Source organism: Caloenas nicobarica, chromosome 14, assembly GCF_036013445.1.
Source record: "Caloenas nicobarica isolate bCalNic1 chromosome 14, bCalNic1.hap1, whole genome shotgun sequence".
Classification (NCBI taxonomy): Eukaryota; Metazoa; Chordata; class Aves; order Columbiformes; family Columbidae; genus Caloenas; species Caloenas nicobarica.
The window spans coordinates 13,609,785-13,629,308 of NC_088258.1; the positions used below are offsets into that span (position 1 = coordinate 13,609,785).

The following is a 19,524-nucleotide window of genomic DNA, read 5'->3' on the forward strand; positions in this document are numbered from 1 at the left end:
GTAACTCATAATCATCATGAATAAACATTTTTGGTTTTTTTTCTTTCAGTGTCTATGATATTCATTTTCTAGTGCTACAGAATTTGATTCAGAGCACTTTGGCGCTCTCAGATAACCAAATGAAATCTTGCCAGTCATTTCAGGTACAGTATCTGGACCAAACTTTACTGATTGTACAACCCTGAAGAGTTTCTCCTTCCCCCTTGATATATGCCTTTTTCAAACAGGAGAAAAGAAACTCAGAAACTTAGATTTGTATCAGTTCTGTGGGGATTACTCTCTTCTGCTTTTAGGAAATGGTATATTGTCTCCAGATTTTCAGTATGTTGCTTTTCTCTCTGAGGATGAGATTGCAAGATGTGAGGTTGAAGCAATCCCCAAAAACCATATGAAATAAACTCCACATCCCTTCATTGGGTCAAACTGTATAATGATTTAGTGCCCACGTGAGCAGTCAGAATTACACTCTGGAGGAGAAATCACAAAGACAGTCCTAGTGTCCAGCTGACACTGGTGTTGGAGAGCCTCTCCTTCAGTTGGAGACCACAAAAATAGATTATCTATCAGTCAGGCACTTAAAAAAAAGTAGAAGTTCAAAGGGAGTTTAATATCTCTCGAGCAGGCAGAGTGGAGCCCAGAAAGCCAAGCTCATAGAAGCATGTATTCCTGGTAAAATGATGGGAAGAATTTACCAAAATGTGTTGCAGATGAGCGTTTTTTTATACGTTTAATTCTAGTGGAATCCCATTTTGAATATCAGATGTTGTATAGCATTTAGTTAATTTAATTGGCATTTACTGTGGAAGGCCTGGAAGTCCATAAAAGGAATAGAACAGTGAAGTAAATGTATATATAACGTTTACGTTGTGGCTTGTAGCTCCATATTCATTTAGTTACGTAAACCTCAAGTCGGTGAGCCTAACAGTGGATTCAGAGCTAACACGGCCTTTTATGTTGAATGGGGGTTTTTTGCAGACATTTCGTTTGTACCGGGAGTACCGGGATGACATTCTTGTGAAGGCTTTCCTGGAGTGTCAGAAGAGGAGCTTGGTCAATCGCCGTCGAGTAAACCACACATTGGGTCCAAAGAAAAGCCGGGCTTTGCCTTTTGTACCCATGTCCTATCAGCTGTCTCAGAGTTACTACAGGTAGGTGTCAGAAAGGTCACTGTTGATGTTTGAGCAAATAAAAGAATCTACCCAGGCATGCTTTAACTATTGGGCCGCTCTGTGCTACCTTGGGTCTAAAATTCATATGCAGTAAGAACAGATTGATAATCTTGCGCTTCTCTGAATTTTTCTTTTTGTCCAGAGTTTTTACATGGCGGTTTCCCAGTACAATTTGTACAGAGTCCTTTCAGTTCCTCGAGAAGCTCAAGAATGCTGAAAAATCAGACCAGCCAGATCACTTCTCGTTTAAAGATCAAGAAAACAAAGCATCAGACGACATGATTGCATTTCCTATGGAAGGACCTGGTGGCCAGTGTGCAGCGATGCTTTCCCTGTTCTCCCTGGGACTTGTATCTGTGAACGTGAGAATCCCAGAGCAGATAGTTGTGCTGGACAGCACTATGGTGGAAAATGAAGTGATAAAAAGGTAAACACTGTTATTTCTATTAGTAAATACAGTTTGGGGGTAACTTGGATGAAACTGGGCAGGCATTAGCATTTTCTGCACTGTATTGTGGCATGCTTCACTGTGATGTTGTTTAGGTTTTTATTTCTGAGGGATCATTCTGAAGAGTTAATGGCACTTTAGTTAGTGCCTGTCATTATAGCCTTGGAGTGCATTTGCCTTCGCGTTCGTGACATTTAAATTGCCGGGCACTTCACTGCCATCAGAGCTGATGTGGAAAGGAGAGCAGTGCGTGCCAGATGAGCATTCTCATCAACATACCTTCCCATTTCAAGGACTAAGGAGGATTAGTTACAAGGTTTCAGCTTTATCAGTGAAACCTGTCTCTCCTTTGATTTTTTTTTTTTAAACCTCCAGTTAATTGAATACCACTGAAACTGAAACTGAAATTCTCGCCCTAGGCAGACTAATCCTATGAACAGTTATTTTTACAATCATTATGTGTTTTCTTAGAGTGCAACTAAAATCTCTTGCTGTAGTTTAAGGTGTTTCTTCCTGTTATATTGCCAATATACACAGAAAATTCTTTGTTCTCTTTCTCTTTAAAGCAGCTTATTACCTATTAGAAGATTGTTATCTTAGTCCTCCTCCCATAAGAAATTATTCTTTAAAATGGGCTGCTTCAGTGCCGTAGTTGTGGGTTTGCTATGTTACTCATGTTATCCAGATCTGTTTCTTCCTCATTATTTTCCTCTGGACTGAACTGTGATAAAAACGCCATGGTCTTGCTGCCAGGTCTGTGCCAATTCCATCACGCTCTGCAGGTGAAATGCCTGCTAACACATCCCAGGATGATGAATAGCTGCGATCTTGCCCGCCCTCCCTTGCCCCCCCAAAAAAATGATTCTTGTTATTCCTGACAAGTATTTTTTTCCTTTACCTAGCTGATTGTTCCCCTTCAGGGTGGGGACAGGTGCACAGTACTATGAAATAAATAACATGCATTTCTCCGTATGAAATTGCTTCCTGCTCTTTTCCAGACTATTTCTCCAGTTTGCTGGAAGTGTTCTCAATGTAAATCATGCCATCTCATAAACTTGCAGCCTCTCCAGTTTGGTGATCCTAAGCAAACTTCATAAGCTATTTTATCACCCAGGTCATTAGCAAAAATACACTGAACCCTGGAGGAGTCCCATTGCTGAGTGCAGGCATCTGAGTCCAGTTTTCCAACTGGTTATGTACTAGCACTATTTTTTCTAAACTATATGTTCCCTTTTGGTTTTAAATGTGTTTTCTAAGACACGTTAAACCTTAAGTACCTTCTTTTAAAAGGCTGGAAGGAACCTTTCGTTATCTCTGGCATAACCTGCTTAAAACAGAGGCAACTTCAGAGCTAGATCAGGTTGTTCAGAGCCTTCACCTTTATTCATAATGGCTCTTGTCATGTCCGACAAAGAAATAGTGTTGCTTTGACTAAATTTCTCTCTGGGAAATCTATTATGGCTGCTACTACTATTCTTTCTTTACTTTGAGGCTGTCTGCAGTTTGGTTTATGTTGCTTTTTTTGTTGGTGGTTTGGTTTTTTATATTTGGTTGGGTTTTGTGGGTTTGTTTTGTGTTTTGGTTTGGGTTTTTTGTGTGGTTGTTTTGGTTTGGTTTTTTTGTTTTTGTTTTTAAAGTAACGGAAGTGTTTGGTCTGTAATTCTTCTCCTTTTCTCCTTTAAAAATAAACAGTCTGCCCTATACTGCAGTATCGCTTCTGTTCTCCGCCTTTGTGCTCTGACAGATGTTCCCTCATGATGAAGTGGCTGCTGAGCCAAAGAGGTTCAGCACTGTAAGCTGAGATATTTTGGGTTCATTTCAACATGTTTGCAAAAAAGAGAAAGTTTCCTTTTCCAGGGATCTTTAGTGCATTTTCTTTTCTATAGTTGCTTGTTCTCGGCACTTTAAATCAGCCTGCTGTGAACATACCCACAGCTGTTCATAACTAAATACTAGAATGCAGAATAACACGTGTTCCTGCTCTGCTGAGTAAAATGGATCACTTTCTTCTTTTGAGAAAAAAACCCAACAAACATAACACCTCTGTTTGCTGTAGTTTGGGTAAAGAAGGACTTGAGGATGATGATGACGATGATGATGACGATGATGACAGCTCTGGAGGCAAACGGAGAATAGAAGTAAAAGCTCGTCAAGCATCTCACACCAATTACTTACTGATGAGAGGCTACTATGCCCCTGGAATTGTCAGCACGCGCAATCTGAGCCCCAGTGACAATATTGTGGTCAACTCCTGCCAGGTGAAGGTGAAGCTGCGGTGTACTCCAGTTCCAGGAAGACTCAGCTCTCCAGGTTAGTGTCTGGCCTAACGTACACAGAAGCTGGTTGGAGCAGGAAAGATAGTGAACTCATGAGCTGAGGAACTGATCTGAGCAAAGCCTGCTAAAGGAACATTCTTTTTTCATGACACATGGCAGTTTGCCTTCTAATGGTTTCTCTCCTGACTTAAAACCAAACTGGTGGCTGACTTACAAGAGCACCTTTTGTTGGTAACGAGTCCTTGCCTGTATTTCATGTTGTATGAAACTATTAATCCAATGAGAAGGTCTGTCCTCTGCTCTGTTATCCCATCTCCAGGAGGTTTTTCAGTCCCTTCTGCAACTTAAATACCATATTATGTCACACCCAGGCTCTCCTTTCTGTAAAGAGAAAACAAAATCTTTCAGAGCTCCTTGAATGGAAATTCACATTTACCTGTCTCATGCAAGTGCTTGTAATAGTGCTGTCCAGTCTCTGGCCTTTTACCTACAGTAAGTTAAACATTTTGATAACATTCAGAGCCTGAATATTTGCAATTTATCAGCACTGTTCCTTCTTGAAGAGCATCTCCCTTTCAGCTCTGATGCAAATGCATCCAGGAAAGCCTTTAGCTGTTCAGGTCTTTAGTTGGAAGGCCTAATGCTGTCCCTGCCCATTCCTATCACTGTTGTGGTAGAGGTAAAATAGAAAATCTTTCTCCTATCTCTGCTGCCACACATGCCCTCCAGGTCTGCTGGCTTGATGGTTCATTACAGTTGTTCTCATTTTTCCGCAGCTGTCAAAGTGCAGCTGCCGTGTGAGTGTCCCACAAGGAGTGGTGTAAAGGCAGCCTGCAGATAAAAGGGTGGGAGCAGGTAGGAATGGTGCCAAAGCTGCCCTCTAATCATCGGGGACTGGAAAAAGGTGTTACACCGCTTCAGTTTCTCAATACTCGGCACAGTGGGGGCAGTTTTGTGCAGAGATGCCTTGTTATACGAATTGTACTAAGATATTGTCAACGTGTAGCTTATACCATATTTGGCCAATAGCTTTCTGCCATGGACCAGCTGCTTCCAATTTTTTGATTAATAGGGTCCTCCATAGCATTTCCTTGCCCTAGATTTTTCACTTGACCTTCTTCCAGAAAAAAGGAGATGATTCTCTCATTAACTTAGAGTTCAGCTGACCCAGTGTTAGAGGGAATACCAGTAAGTCTGCGGTGCCTTTCAGCGATACTTCACTCTGATATGAGGGCAAGCCCTTGTAAACCAGCTTGCTCTTCTACAGGGCTTTTCCGAGACAAATACGTAAGGCAGCAAGAAAAAAAGGGAACAGCAGCAATGAACATGGAAAACTGAGCTCTGTTTTTAATTGGAGTAGTCTAGAACACCTCTCATCTGTCTGTTTCAGAGTATTTATATTTCTATAATGTATTGCATAGTAGCAGCTGTTTCACAGCTTATACACTTGGTTTTTATTTGATTTGCAGTTTCTTCTCTGCTTGACAACATGGTTGTGGGAGTCTCCTGCCTCCCTGAAACTTTTACCAGGCTGATAAAAGTCCAGGAAGAAAATTATGAGGTTGATCAATTTCTTCATGAGTGTACCGAGCGTTATGGCTATAGTCCCAGAGATGCAGCTGCTGTTCTGGACATCCGTAATGCAATAGAGGCAACTTCCCACTTTGGAATTTGCAAAGCTGAGCTGAGCAAACGTTTCTGCAGCTATGAAGAGGTGGAACCTGAACGCACCAGGAGCTTGGAGCAGTACATTCAGGTGGTTTTACAGCCAGCTGCTTTCTGTACATTAATGTCTGCATGTTTAGTATTCCCCTTGAACAGGACAATCTTACAGGCTGTAGGAAGCAAATATAAACTGAACAAAGCTATTTCTATTGGGCAAGAGATCACATACCAATACCTGATAGCTGTCTTGCCTCAAATGTAGGAAGAGCAAAAATTAAAGCAGCACTTAGTCAGAGATGAGGCATTTCAGAAATCTAGGGTACTAACATTCACCTTTGGAAGCAAAATACTCTATGCCTGTTACATTTCAATTTAAGCTGAACAAAAAATGTTGTGCTGTAATTTCAGAAAAGTTGAAGGGGCAAAACATCTTTTCAACTTCAGTGCAGCAGGACAGAAAACTGAATGCTCTACTAAGCTCTTCTTCTTTGCTGCCAGTTAAGGATGGCAATTCCATGATATTTGGTTAAACTGACATTTTCCAGTGAAAGTTCCTGAGATAACTTTTTTTTCCCCCCCCAATAGGACCTTATTGAAATGCAGCAGGTTTTAGAAGTAGGAGGCCACACTGTAAGACTGGTTGCAATAGTATTTGCCAAGCCATGGCTATTACATTCAGTTTGTCTGAAGAACAAACCAGATGATTGTGATCAGCAAGGCGCAGACAGCACCCTCCCAGATGTCCAACAGGATCGCCTGCCCACAGACCCAGAGAAGGGAGAGGAACGTTCAAGAGAGGAGGAGCAGCTGGGGAAGGACATGCTATCTATCAGTGATGAAGAACCCCCGAGGAAGAGATGCAAGACTCAGAATGATGTCCTTCAAGATGGCAATCAACTCTGCAAGGTTTCACAGAGTGGTTTGGGAAGTGCGAATGAATGTAACTTTGATGCGGGTGTAACTGATCCTGTTACAAGGATGGAAGCTGTAATCACGGATGAAGAAACAGGCTCCCTGGGAGGGCAGGCGGAACACCCAGATGCTGTGGATATGGACACTTACAAGAAACACGATAAATCTCATTGTGATGACAAAGAGCTTGAAGTAGAGAATGATGAGCTCAGCCCTGAGCACAACAAGCAGATCCCTGGCCTTGGGCAATCAGCTAATGAGCAGGATGATGATCTTTCCTACTTAGAGGAGAACCCAGGAGTCTCTAAAGGTAAGTAGGAGCTCTCTGCATCCAAGAAATAGAGACCAGCTCATCATCAGTTGATCCCAAATGGGTAGCTCCATTTTATAAGCAAGTACTAGATTCTTTATGAAGCCGTACCAGTGAGAGAAGTTGTCATTTCTCACAGATGAAGTGGCACAACACTACTTGATCTGGGAGGTCTTGGAGATTTGAAGTACATCACAGATTCCTTCCTATGGCTATTGCTGGAATGTTCATGACTAGTCCAGAAAAGTGTTTTCCTTAGAAATTCATTTCTATGCCTTACTCTTCTCCAAAAACATATTTGCATCTGCATCTCTGGCTTCAGTCCAAAGGCTAGACACCTCTAAACCTACAAAACGCGGTGCTTCTGGTGTACATTTAACTAGAATGCCCATGACTGAAAGTTGTAAAGTCATTAAACCACCCACCAGAAAGCACCGCATACCAGTGAGAAGATTAATAGCCTCGTTTGTAACCCAATTTGACTTCATTTTCATTTCCTTTTTACTGCCAGTTTTGTTTTTTAATAGCTAGTAGTTCTTGCCAAGCTTCACATTAAGTAGGTTGTTGGGGCTTTTATTTTGGTTTTGTTGTTATCAGCTCTGATTTCAGACTGAATCACAAGTTAACTGCTTGTGTGGTGTTTTGCCAAGATCTGCCGTTACCCACGTTTACAGCTGCAGGATGGCATGCGAATTGGTGCAGACTGATCGTAGAGTCTTAGACCTTGATAGTGTTTAATTGGAGCCTTCCTGCAGGAAATGGACTCAGCTGTCTGAGCAGCAAATACCTCAGTAGTTCTTAACATGGAACCACTGAAGTATTGTTTCGATTTAACTTCCTTTACTTGTTTGTAATACAGAAGGGAAAAAATAACAGTTACGTTATCAAGCACAGAGTTCTTACTGGTCTTGCTGCTGAAGAGTTTCCATGTGCTTAAGCCAAAGCTGTCAGCCTCTGGGCGTGGTGGAAGTACCTACATTAAGTAATCATGTAATTAAAACCCATGACATAATGCAGAATGGAAGCTGCAGAGACAGCCTTCACTTTGAAACTGAGCCCTGCTGGAATCTTGAGTGCGCATTCTCGAGTCCTCAGTCAACAGCTACTCAGACTTGTGCTCAACTTCTGTATGATGAGGAGGAGCATCACGTTAAACAAGCCTCTGAGTGCTTGCAGGCCAGGACCCTGCGTAGCTCGGTGTGAAACTCCATTCTCTCCATCTGCAGACTGTTGTTCAGTCATGTCATCAGACTTCTAGGAATAAAATTTCTTGCTGTGATTTGGGAATGGAAGCACAAAGGTGTTGCTGGAGCAGCCAGCTGTCGCCATGAGAAGATGTGGGACAGCTGCAGGCAGGTCAAGCAGAGCTCAGAGCTCCCTATGCAACCCAGAACACCACCTGCCCTAGTTTGTTTGTGGTACTTTCTAGCACAAGCGGTTGCATTTTACACTGTTTAGAGTTTAGATTAATTAAAAACTATGTGTTCTTTTCTTTCCAGGAAGTTCTATGACAGATGTATCCCAGGCAGCCAGGGACCGGTGAGTAACAGAGATTGGCAGAATAACTAAACACTTAGTGCTACCAAAATAATGTCTGGAAGCAAATGCTTTGCAAACCTTTGGTTTTTTGCTTTGATGGGTATCAAGCATTGATGATGGAGAAGCTCTGTGCTTTCCTCCATTGTTTTTCTTAATGTTACTCATGTTCATATGCATGCTGAAAAAAATTCCGATACATGTTTTTTGCCAAAAACCAACTAGCTCCTAAATATCAGTGGAACAAAATTAATTTTCTTTCTCAAATATGTCCAGTGTCAGAGAGTCTCAGCTTCCACATGCCCAGGAAAGGCCTGGAGAAACTGCAATATGTGAAATGTGAATTTTGATGCAGGGTCTGTCTTTTGACTCTGAAATGATGAATTCAGTTTCCTATCTGAGCACTGTTGCTGCATGTTGCAGACTGAAGCTGGTCTTGGATAACTTTTGAAGGATATTAGAGCTAGTGACAAACAAACACATGAAAGAAAGCTTTCCTGGTCATCCAGACTCAAGGTAGTTGTTGGGTGGTATAATGGAGCTAAAAGTGTTTCTCAGGTGGTGAACACCTCATGTGTTCCACACGTCTGTGGAACTGTCAAGTAGATCAGCACCAGTCTCTGCCCATACTCTGAACAGCTGCGGAATTTACACCTAGGATGTGAGCAAACACTGGCAGTGGATGTAGTAAGAATTTCTATTAGAAAATATGATGATGGAGAATCTAGAATAGCAATTCCTGACAGAGCTGACTTTAAATTGTCTTTTGCAGGGCCTGCGAGAATGTCTGCTTTATTGGGAGACCATGGAGGATTGTGGATGGGAACCTGAATAAGCCTGTGTGTAAGGGGATGATGGAAGCTGTGCTCTACCACATCATGACAAAGCCAGGCGTGACGGAGGGCACACTGCTGCAGCATTACGCGGGGGTGCTGCAGCCTGTTGCTGTCCAAGAGATACTGCAGGTACGTGAGCCATCACCTGCGTGAATTTTAATCTGGCTCAGCTTCCACACTTAAGAGTCAGCAGGTGCTTTGCTGGAAGTCCCAGGAAAATGGGATTGTGAATGAACCATGAAAAACAATCTTCTCCCTCTAGTGCAAATTAAGCAAAGCCAGAGCAAGTTACTGATCGCAACAAGGAAGGAAGGAAGCTGCTTTACCCGGCCTTGGAATTACCGTATGCCTGATTTTAAAGTTTGACCTTGCTTCTGAAATGGCTGTAGATGCAATTGAAATTCTGTTTGGTTATTGAAGGGTGGTGGCTTGTCACTGTGAAATATTAAGTTGGGCTGTTTAATGCAGTCTTTATCACCATAGAGTTTATCTTAATTTTTTCCTTATAAGCCTTTGAGATGGGTAGTCTTTGACATAAGAATCAGACTGAAATGTGTCTCCTGGACAGTACTGGAAATAAGACCTTCTGTCCTGACAGACCTGCTTAAAGGCATACGTTCTTAACTGTAAAACAATACATGGTGAGAAAATTTGAGTTTCTCATATTTTTCCCCACATCTTGGCACCATTGCTATATTACAAATTTAACTTCTTTTTTTTCCTCTAACAATGATTCAAAATCTGAAGTAGAGCAGTAGTATTGCAGTCCTTCCCATCAGTGTGACTTCCCTTACTGATGCCACATTTCTGCCCAAAGGCTCACGCATTTTGGTGACAAGGCAAGTTGTGTTTATGACCAATCACACACCGAGCAGCCATCCTGTCTCCTGGGTGTTTCAGCACAGCTTGTCCGTGTGTCCCGTGCCACGGCAACACTGCTGGGCAGCTGGGGTTAGGGCACAGGCAGAGCAGCAGCAGCACGGAGCGGTACAGATCCCCAGGCAACTTCTATTCACGTCCACAAAGTCAAGGAATTACTTGTACATTTTACAGATTGCAGAACTTGAATCTAACTTCTCTGCCAATTAATTTGATAAGAACAGGTTTTAAAACCATAGACGGAGCTTTTATCTGTAATATACCAAGTGTTAGTAAATCTAGATGCAGACCTCTGTGAGCTTACTGAACGTACATCGAATGTTTTCAGCATATCAGTGGCCTTGTGGGGTGTTGCTGTGGGAACGAACACTAACCTGTTTGCAAGAACTGACCCAGAAGTCTGGGATTTACATCTATACCAGCCTTAAATGATTTGGAACTGGTCCTAAATGTTGAGATCTGTTGTTGAACATGTGTTCTGCATCTGTATCCAGATGTCAGCCGCTGCGCTCAAAGTGACAAGTGAGCAGACACCCAGCTACGTGAACTTGCTTTGTTGTGCTGTAACCTTCGCCATCCCACGGCCTCCTGAGGAGGTGGCATGAAGCCACTTTTAGTATCAATTATCTAACATTTCTGAGAACCCTCTAGGTAGAACAGCATTCAGTCCATTTTTTTTTTCAGTGCAACTGCTCAAGCTAAAATATGTGAATTTTTCTGCAGGGTCTGGAAACGCTCGGTTGTATCAGACGATTCCACATGAAGAAGCCGTCCCTGGTGTCGCTCTTTTCTCAGCCAGTTGTGGAAGAACAGCTACACAATCCCAAACTGAGCGAAACCCCAACAATATACTATGAGCCTACAATAGACTGTACTCTCAGGCTGGGAAGGGTGTTCCCTGGCGAAATGAACTGGAATAAATGGGTGCAGATTATCCCTGTATAAAAGAGGTAAAGCTGAGTCACATTAAATTGGTTTGTCCTGTAAGAGTGAGTGTTGATGCAGATTAAATATTACAATTTGTGCTCCATCATGTTTTTAAGTTATATATCTTTTTTACTTTTGAGTGTATTTAAACTGAGAATAAAACCTAATGTTAAGATACAGGTAATACTCAATACCACTTTAAGTATATTCTCTTTTTACCAATAATTACTTGTAAAGCATATAGTTCACAGTGATGTGGTTTCCACAGGGAATAGCAAAGGCCCCTTTTTCTTTTTTTTTCCTCCCCACAAGGCCCCAGCAGTGACACTTCACCTTTGCTTTGCTTTCTCTTTCACTGCTGAGGTTTGGTAACTCTTCTTTAGCTTAGCTACCTTAATGTCCACCTGTATTTTCAACGCTGGTTTCTTGGTGTGCAGGCACTAATTTATTACCTGTGCTTTTAGAACCGCGGCGCTGTGTGAAATAAGGGCCAGTGCTCCAGCTTCTAGAGGTCCGGCTTCATGTGGCAGCCCTACCCCGGTCGGGTTTAAAGCAGCACACAGCAGACCGGCCCTTCCACCCGCGGATGTTTATTGCAGAGTCACCCCCCAACCCGCGGGGCTCCCGGGGCCGCAGGGCGAGCGGCCGGGGCCGCAGGGCGAGCGGCCGGGCCCAGCGCGGCCCCTCAGGCCCCGGGCGGCCGGGGAAGGCCCGGGGGGCCCAGCCCCGCCACGGGGGCCCCTCAGTCCCGCCAGCGGTGCCCGCACTGCGCGTTGCAGCACTTGTAGAACGTGGTCATGGGCTCGTCGGCCGAGCGCGTCTGGATCTGCATGAAGTAGGCGCGGGGGTGCTCGCACTTGGGGCACGGCTCTGCGGGGCGAGGCACCGGGGCGTCAGGCGAGGCCCGGCCCGGCCCGCCCCCGGCCCGGCCCGGCCCGGCCCGGTCCTACCTGCGGTGGAGTCCACGTTCTCCCAGGCCGCCGCGCCGCCCAGCACGTCGTCCACCTCCTTCAGCCGCGGGTACTTCCTGCTCGTCACCTGCGGGGCCGCCGGTCAGGAGGCCCTGGGCCCGCCGCCGCGCCCCCCGGGCCCCGCGCCCGCCGCCCCCCCCGGGCCCCGCGCCCGCACCTTCCGCGTGACGTTGCGCACGTAGGGGCAGGTGGTGCAGGCGAAGCGGTGGCAGCGCGGCCCCTCCTCGGCCACCAGCACGTTGCCGCAGGCCGGGCAGAACAGCAGCATCGCCGCTTCCGCCGCCCCGACCGCCCCTTCCGGCGATGGCGGCGGAGCCCGAGGAGGAGCTGGCGCACGCCGAGGTGCTGGAGCTGTTCCAGGCGGCGCTGGCGCGGCTGCTGCGGGACCCGCTGCTCTGCGACCTCCCGCCGCAGGTGGGGCCGGGGCCGGGGCCGGGCCGGGCGGGCGCGGGCCGGGCCGGGCGGCGGGACTCAGCCCCGGCTCGCTCGGCTGTCCCGGCCGTGCCGCCCGCAGGTGACGGCGGAGGAGATCGGCTCGCAGGTGGCGCTGGAGTACGGGCAGGCCATGACCGTGCGCGTCTGCAAGGCGGACGGCGAGATCGTGCGTGAGTCCCGGGGCAGCGGGCCGGGGGCGGCGGGCGGGGTGGCGGGGCGCTGACCGGGCCCTGTGCCCCCGCAGCCGTGGTGGTGGTGCAGAACGCCTCGGTGCTGGAGCTGAAGAAGGCGCTGCGGCGGCACGTCCAGCTGCGGCAGGCTCGGCAGGGCGGCGTGCAGCACCTCAGCTGGTGAGCGGGCCGGGCGGGGGCTCGGGCTGTTGGGGCTGCTCGCCCCCCGCAGCACCTTCCCCCGGGCAGCGGGCCCGCCCGCCGCTCCCCCTCCGTGTTTTTCCCCTAGGAGGTACATATGGAGGACGTACCACTTAACCTACGCCGGAGAGAAGCTGGCAGATGACAGAAAGAAGCTGAGAGAGTGAGTAATCAAGTCTCTTGTGGTGTCTGTGGGGCTGGAGAAGCCTCGTTGGAGCCCACGCAGCATCTGCAGAGGCAGCGCTAACCTGGGACCGTGTGCCCTGGCTCAGATCGGTCCTGCACTTGACCGCGCCTGGCAGATGGGAGCAGCTCTGCACCCAGCCCGAGGGGCTGTCTGCGGGACAGGAGTGCCTCGGGTCGTTCCTCAGCCACAGCCGTCCTGTGCTGAGCGTGTTTGTCCAATTCAGGCCACACCAAGGCACACAGACACGTTGCCCCTTGGCTGGCTGTGCCAAACTCCTGCAGAATAGGTTGTGCTTGCTAAGGTTACACCTGAGGTATCCTGTGAGAAAAAGCACGAGTGTGAGGGCAGTAGAACAGAGCAGGGTCAGCTAGACCTGGTTGCTCAGGACTGCACTCCGTTGGGTTTTGAGTATCTTCAGGAATGTAGACTCCACAACTTCACTGGACAACTTGTTGCAGTGCTTGGTCACCCTCACAGAGGGCTTGGCAGAGCTGCTGAGGTGGATATGTAGGAAGGAGGGTGGAAGAATGACAAGCAAAGAGCACATAAAGCGTAAGAGTGTTTGGCTCTTGACCTGCTTGGCCGCGTATCGGAGACCATCGATTAACAACACTGACAAATCACTCCCCCGTTTCCAGGCCCATTCTCAGGGCAAGGAGGCAGGAGCTGCTTCTGAGCACATGAGCTGCTGCACACAGCAGCGCTGGCTGTGCCAGCCTGCATGCAGACCACTAAGAAAAGCATGTCAGAAGTATTAAAATTTAGCAAGAGAGCCCTAATCAAAGCTGTCCTCAAAGACTGAGCCATGGGTGATCAATGTTGCATTTAAGTGGGTGTTGCAGTTAAAAACGCAGATGATCAGATCCGTCAGTGCTGGCAGCATGTCCTTCATACACAAGTGAGAATTTTAACTTGTCCTGCATTAGAGCACAGCACGTGGTGGTGGGCATCCATCACCCCCTGGAAAGAGGAGGCTGTAGGATTTTGAACGCTGTGGTTCCTGGGAAACTGGCATGTAACAGCATAACTCTCTGTTCAGGTACGGCATCAGAAACCGGGATGAGGTCAGCTTCATAAAAAAACTTCGGAAGTAACCTGTTAGGTAAGTCCTAAATATCCATTAAGAGCTGCCCATTCTTCACGTTCCTCTTCCCCAGGCCTTAGCACTCAGGCTCACAGCAGCTGGTATAGCAGAGCATTTCCAAATGCCTGTGTCTGTATTAGGCTTGTGCCCTCTCTGGGCTATTTCCACACCCTGGTCGCATGGCCTGTGCTTCTCTCAGGGCAGGGGATGGTAATTCAGCTCCTTCAGTTAACGTACCTCAGGAGCAGCACCAGCAATATGTCAGTGCTGGCAGTGGTGTATCTCTAACTCTACTTTATGTTTAGACTCCAAATCGGATCCCCCAGTGTCTCGAGATGCATTGAGTGCAGCATTCTTTTGTTTGCCCTTGTAACTGCGTCAAGAACTTTGCTTTCTTTAAGGCTTTTGAATCTCTGAAGTCACTGCCAGGAACGGGGCTGGGTGCTGACTGACCCCCAGGAGGACAGAGGTGTCTCTGTGCCACAGGCAGTTGCCATCACCCACGTCACCTGGGTCCTCCTGTGTGGCTCAACAGCGGCTGTTCTCCCACCGTGTCCTGGTGGTCTGGTTCCGCTCACAGCACCTGCAGCTGACAGAGATGTCCCACAGCTGCGCATGAGCACAGGCGACAAGGAAAGACAGCTTGTGCTTTCCTGTTGCACAGGGGGTGTATTTTGAGCCATCTTCCTTAATTACTGCAAGCTACAAGGAGTTAGGGAAAGGGACCTCAGCTTACACATCCTGTAGTTTTTGTCTCTCAGTTTCTCCATTTTCTGGCTATAGAAGCTTGAGTTCAACCGATTCAGTGTTCTCAGAAAACAGGACACACCACTAGACAACTTTTGGTCATGGTATTTCTGTGCAACTGATGCATTTAAAAATACTTCCAGCACAGGCAGCACTAGGAGCACGTATATTTGCCTGTTTGTAACCTCTGTAGACATAATTGTGGTATTACACTGCTATTTTTAGAAAGCTGTGCACACAAACACAAGACCTGGCCAAGACTCTCAAGCTTAGTAAGTCTCAAATTATTTCTGCTTCCCCTCCACACCTAATAACACAAATCACTGTGTCTGAAGAGCAGCTTTTCCAAAGGCTTGCTTTTTGTTTTGCAGCTGGGTTAGAAACTGGTGCTTTGTGACAACAGTAACTTTTCTTCTTTCAATGCCGTCCACATTTGCAACATCCAGTGTAATAAAACGTGTCGTGAGAGAAGGCACCTGCCCCACAGTCACCTGTGGCACTGGCTGATCCCCCTGGACTGTCCAGGTGGGTGGTGTGCTGGTGAGAGCCCAGCATGCAGGAACTATTGTCACTGCCAGATATCCTCTTTCTCCAACAGAGAGAGCAGAGAATCCAGCCCTACCACGACCAGGATGTGGATTCAGCACGTTCCTGGAGGAAAAGGTTGTAACATTCCAAGGAGAAACAAACTCCAGGGGAATGGACACTCTCACATGCTTCTTGCAGTTTGCTGTTTGAAATGTCTGCTGCTGAGCTGTACATGGAATGGACTTTCAGTGATTAAAGAGACTTTATAGTTTTCTGAGGCTTTTAAGGCCCTTATTTCCAGCTGCAAATCTGCATCTGATGCTTTTGGGTGGTAGAAAAGGATTCATTCTACTGGTACATGAAACAGTGTAGGTGAGATAAAGTAACAAACGTAGCCAGACTACGCAGAACAATTAACAGTAGCTAAAACGCTACCTTACCATTTAATCACCACCTTAGCAGTAGTAAACAACTCTGGTTAAAAATGTAGTATTGAAACTAGTGTAATAAAAATAATGGCAGCAGAAGAGGTTCAATACAATTGAACAAGGCACAAATGTTCTGTTTTCAGAGTCTTCTGAGATAAGGCAAAAACATGCCTGCCAAGTGCTAAGGAGACAGTTTAAATTAACCACGGGCAGGGTTAGAAGTGTCATGGGATTAGAGGTTTTGTCCACACGGAACTGGCACAGCGAACGCAAAGACAGTCTCTCTCCAGTGCCTGCTCGAGAAGCCAGTCTTTGCTTTTCAGTGGAGCTGTGCATCCAGGTCGTATTTCTCGCAGAATTTGTCTGTGAATGGTATACAAGTCAGGAACTCGCACCACTCGCACTTGATGGGGTAGAAATAGAACAGAATCACAAGTCCTGAGAAGAGTGCAATGAAGATGAGCTGGAAAACTATAATTTGGCATCGCTTCCTATATAAATCAAACTTCCCAAAGCTAATGTAGGGCAGGAAGGCAAAGGAGAGGAAGAAACCACTGATAAATCCTGAAATGTGAGCAAAATTATCAATCCAAGGCAGGAGGCCAAAGGCAAAAAGAAAGAGCACCACAGCCAGCAGCTTGAAGAAAGCCCTCCACGGGCGTGCCAGGATCTGCCAACTCTGGAAGAGCTCCACAAAGAGACACGCCAGAATCCCAAACTGGGATCCTGCAGGGCCGACCTGTGGAAGAAAAGCATTACAGGTAACATGAAGCACATCCCATCTGCCCGGCGTCTGCAGCCAGCTCCAGGCATTACAGTTACTTATCATGCAACTCCTCGTTCAGTGTTTCTTGGGAAAGAGACACCGCAGCCTGCAACTTCTGCCTTACAGTGGGGTTGAATGAGCTAAAGGTGCCTGGTTTGATTTAGGATCAAGGTAGGTGTGAGGCCAGCAATCACCACAACAGACTTTATATTTAAAAATGGCAGATCTGGTTTAAGTCACCAGAGTGGAGAAGCCTTTAAAGGCAATCTCCTGACTCCCCCCACACACCATGTACTTCTCCTTATTGAAGGACCTGGAAGATAGTCCTCCAGGTCCTGCCATGCAGTCTTCTGAAGTGAAGCCAGATGGTGACTGACTTCTCCAGCTGTGGCATGTGGACAGGGACAGTCTGTAGGAAAGGTGAGCTCTGCTCTTTACCCTGCTCCTGCCTGCCACTCATATGTGGAAGGTCTCTGGCACCAGCTCTCAATTCCCAGCCCACCAGGGGGCCTCTCTTACCCTGGGGCTGGACAAGCCCCCCATTCATTACAAGGGATCCTTCTTACTGCAGCCAGACTTCAGCTGCGAATCTGCACAAGCCATGTGCTGCAGAGATGAGCCCAGCGCTGGTGTCTCTTCCTCCACCAGTGAGTCACAGGCACGTAGAGGAGGTTTGTGTTCAGGGCAAGTTACTGGGACCCCAGTCTGCAGGAGACCCACCTCTGCTCTGTAGGGTAGAAATATTGCACTGGCAAGGTTCCCAGTGATGCCACTGAGCAGGTAGATGATAGAGATGCGATGCCATCCTGCCAGCTTCTCTAGGTCCCGCAGGATCGTCATTTGGAAACAGATGGAAACCAGACAGTGCAGGATCCTGCCAAGTTCAGAGTACAGGAGCTGAAGCAGCAGCTGCTGAAGTCATCCCTGTGCTTGTTTGTGTTCTTTGCTGAGAGGTCCTGCTGTGGCCTCGCCAGCAAACACAGCATGGTAAACTTAAGCAGGGACAAAACTCAGGCCCTGCCGTGTCCCTCAGAACTGCCAGAACAGCCTTCACAGCACCCCCAGGTTCCCCCACACGAACAGTGGAAGATTTACACCTATACTTACCCTGCGTGGAGGAAAAGTGACAGCCAGAGGCGGTAGAACTGGTCAGGGACTTCTGGATTTAGGAAAGGGAGGAGTCCACAGACATCATCCATGCAGTGCACCTAGGGCAGAAGAGGGGTTGTGAGGTGCGCCAGCCAGCACAGTCCTTTATCAAGGCCCGGGGAGGGGCTGCAGTTTGCTCTGAAAGGGGGACTCTCCCCACTCTTCTCCACTGCATTAAGTCCCAGCCCGTGTCTCCACTACCGAGTTACACATGACCCCACCCATTCCCAAAGGCAGCTTTAGGCCCTCATTCCTTACCCCAGTACATGCACAACTGAGACGTCTGCATTTGCTCACCCATGGAGCAGGGGGTTGCATTCTCCAGCTCGTTCCACACTGGTCCTGTGCTGGGCTTTTGTAGCTGCCAGCCTAAGTCCTAAACTGGGCTCCAGAGAGGCACAGATGCAGACAGCTCTGCCACTACAGTCTAGATCAGCAACTTCCCCCATGCTCAGGGTGGGACAGGACACAGGACTCCAATCTACGCTGCACCACAGGCACCCCAGATCCTGCTGAGATGCTAAGAGGAATGGGAGGGAGAAGGGCAGCCACACAAACGGCCAACTCCGTGCTCACCTGAGAGCAAAGTGTTGCCTCCTCGTGGAAATAGCCCCGCATAAATTCACAATACTCCCGTGAGGTTATTTCACACCTGGAGGAGGCACAAGTAATCAAAACAAGGAAAAAGTTACATGTGGAAGGCACAATGGACAATCCTGTGCCCTCACAGGCACCCCACGCCCCACCTTCAGCTGCCCCTGACACTGCAGCATCTCCGCAACACATATGCCACTACATTCCCACTTGAGGCCAGTGCCACCCTCGGTACACCCCTCTTGCTTCTCTCTCACAGCCAAGCCTGAGCCTCTCCAAGAGACTGATGCCCTTCATACAGGGGCTCCCACACAAGTGCTAAAACTGAGCGAGTTGCAGCTGAGAACGAACCACCAGTGCTTGGGGAAGCTGTGTCTCTGGGGCTGGGGAGTCTTGTGCCTCTGTTGCTGACAGAGTGGAAAGCTGGGGCTTGGCAAAGAGCATCCTGTCATGACCTTCAGGGACAGAGAAACTCCATGGGGCAGCACTGATTTTTCTCCCTAGCAGCGAAAGCTAGGCCCAAACACTGGGTAACTCAAGCTGAGGAGCAACATGAGGAAGGACACCAGGCTAAGGCCAATGCAGCCTGTCAGGACCAATATGTCCATTCCCAAAAAAAAGTGCAGAACTCCTCAGCGGAAATATTTAATCCCTTTGAATCTGAGTCTGTCCAAACTGCAGGACCAGTTGAGCAAGATACCCTGCTGCAGTGAAGACTCAGGCCGCCTGTTATTTCCTGCTCAGAGTCCAGCTCCACCCGGGAGACCCATCATGGCTCCCTGTCCAATTCCCCTTCCCAGCACGGCCCTGGGCTGCGTGTGGGAAAGACAAGGAGGACAAATGGCTGTGGCAACAACCTGAGAAGGGCCTCCTGTGTCTCACCCCAACACTCAGCCCCTTTCCGTACAGGTAGAACTCGCTACCTTCCTTTGGTCCCAATGCAGCAGGGCCGGCCTGTGATCACGCAGTCCATGTGAAGGTGGTTGGTGTAATTCCCAGCGCTGTTTTTAGTGCAGATCTGGAAAATGACAACAGGCTGTAGTCAGCCATGGCTTTGCTTGCTGCCTGCATAAGGTCAAAACAGGCCCTTGGGAAGAAGCCAGTCCCAGAAACATGGGCCTCCCAAAGCCTCCTTCTGATAGCAAGATGGTGACTGACACTCCAACTGCCCAAGCCATTGGAGCCTCAATCAACACCTCCTTTCCAACAAGGGATGAAAACAGCACTTCAGCTGAGTCAGTCTCCATCGCCCTGTCACCCTGGCAGGCACAGGGCTTTCAGGGCTTTAGGTGGTACAAGGGAACTT

General features: G+C 47.7%; 4 protein-coding genes across 14 annotated transcripts in view; 2 read left to right on the forward strand and 2 right to left on the reverse strand.

Annotated features, from left to right (window-relative positions):
* The window catches only part of GTF3C1 (general transcription factor IIIC subunit 1), a 43,006-nt gene extending 31,886 nt beyond the window's left edge, over positions 1-11,120 (forward strand). For both annotated transcript variants that reach the window (XM_065644794.1, XM_065644796.1), the window contains exons 29-37: positions 50-143; positions 976-1,148; positions 1,312-1,596; positions 3,674-3,927; positions 5,363-5,649; positions 6,144-6,780; positions 8,280-8,319; positions 9,089-9,281; positions 10,755-11,120. In XM_065644794.1, the coding sequence (XP_065500866.1) occupies positions 50-143; positions 976-1,148; positions 1,312-1,596; positions 3,674-3,927; positions 5,363-5,649; positions 6,144-6,780; positions 8,280-8,319; positions 9,089-9,281; positions 10,755-10,976 (2,185 nt within the window). In that variant the 3' untranslated portion in view covers positions 10,977-11,120. The remainder of the gene's footprint in view (positions 1-49; positions 144-975; positions 1,149-1,311; positions 1,597-3,673; positions 3,928-5,362; positions 5,650-6,143; positions 6,781-8,279; positions 8,320-9,088; positions 9,282-10,754) is intronic.
* Positions 11,121-11,535: 415 nt separating this feature from the next.
* On the reverse strand, positions 11,536-12,197 carry POLR3K (RNA polymerase III subunit K). Its single transcript, XM_065644802.1, has 3 exons — positions 12,087-12,197; positions 11,909-11,996; positions 11,536-11,828 (listed from the first exon to the last, which is right to left on the reverse strand). The coding sequence occupies exons 1-3, from the start codon at positions 12,195-12,197 to the stop codon at positions 11,701-11,703; spliced, it is 327 nt and encodes a 108-aa protein (XP_065500874.1). The 3' UTR covers positions 11,536-11,700.
* Positions 12,198-12,232: 35 nt separating this feature from the next.
* On the forward strand, positions 12,233-15,553 carry SNRNP25 (small nuclear ribonucleoprotein U11/U12 subunit 25). Of its 7 annotated transcripts, none has more exons than XR_010606980.1 (8): positions 12,233-12,343; positions 12,444-12,534; positions 12,609-12,714; positions 12,824-12,898; positions 13,962-14,024; positions 14,897-15,025; positions 15,105-15,278; positions 15,352-15,553. XR_010606980.1 is itself a non-coding variant. In XM_065644801.1 (6 exons), exons 1-5 carry the CDS (start codon positions 12,233-12,235, stop codon positions 14,014-14,016), a joined length of 438 nt encoding a protein of 145 aa, XP_065500873.1. In that variant the 3' UTR covers positions 14,017-14,024; positions 15,352-15,553. The 7 variants fall into 7 exon arrangements, 1 of the variants encoding a protein (XP_065500873.1); XR_010606978.1 differs by having other exon boundaries at positions 15,125-15,278; XR_010606979.1 differs by having other exon boundaries at positions 14,902-15,025; positions 15,125-15,278.
* A 141-nt stretch (positions 15,554-15,694) lies between these two features.
* RHBDF1 (rhomboid 5 homolog 1) overlaps positions 15,695-19,524 on the reverse strand; it is a 36,277-nt gene continuing 32,447 nt past the window's right edge. For all 4 annotated transcript variants that reach the window (XM_065644799.1, XM_065644798.1, XM_065644797.1 and 1 more), the window contains 5 exons: positions 19,142-19,236; positions 18,201-18,276; positions 17,583-17,683; positions 17,196-17,349; positions 15,695-16,448 (listed from right to left, as the gene is read on the reverse strand). In XM_065644799.1, the coding sequence (XP_065500871.1) occupies positions 16,029-16,448; positions 17,196-17,349; positions 17,583-17,683; positions 18,201-18,276; positions 19,142-19,236 (846 nt within the window). In that variant the 3' untranslated portion in view covers positions 15,695-16,028. The remainder of the gene's footprint in view (positions 16,449-17,195; positions 17,350-17,582; positions 17,684-18,200; positions 18,277-19,141; positions 19,237-19,524) is intronic.

Coding starts and splice junctions, on each gene's coding strand:
- SNRNP25 (XM_065644801.1), top strand. CDS start 12,233: ATGGCGGCGGAGCCCGAGGAGGAGCTGGCGCACGCCGAGGTGCTGGAG. Junction 12,344..12,443: donor TCTGCGACCTCCCGCCGCAG/GTGGGGCCGGGG, acceptor TGCCGCCCGCAG/GTGACGGCGGAGGAGATCGG. Junction 12,715..12,823: donor GGCGTGCAGCACCTCAGCTG/GTGAGCGGGCCG, acceptor TTTTTCCCCTAG/GAGGTACATATGGAGGACGT.
- POLR3K (XM_065644802.1), bottom strand. CDS start 12,197: ATGCTGCTGTTCTGCCCGGCCTGCGGCAACGTGCTGGTGGCCGAGGAG. Junction 11,997..12,086: donor TGCGCAACGTCACGCGGAAG/GTGCGGGCGCGG, acceptor GCGGCCCCGCAG/GTGACGAGCAGGAAGTACCC. Junction 11,829..11,908: donor GAACGTGGACTCCACCGCAG/GTAGGACCGGGC, acceptor CTCGCCCCGCAG/AGCCGTGCCCCAAGTGCGAG.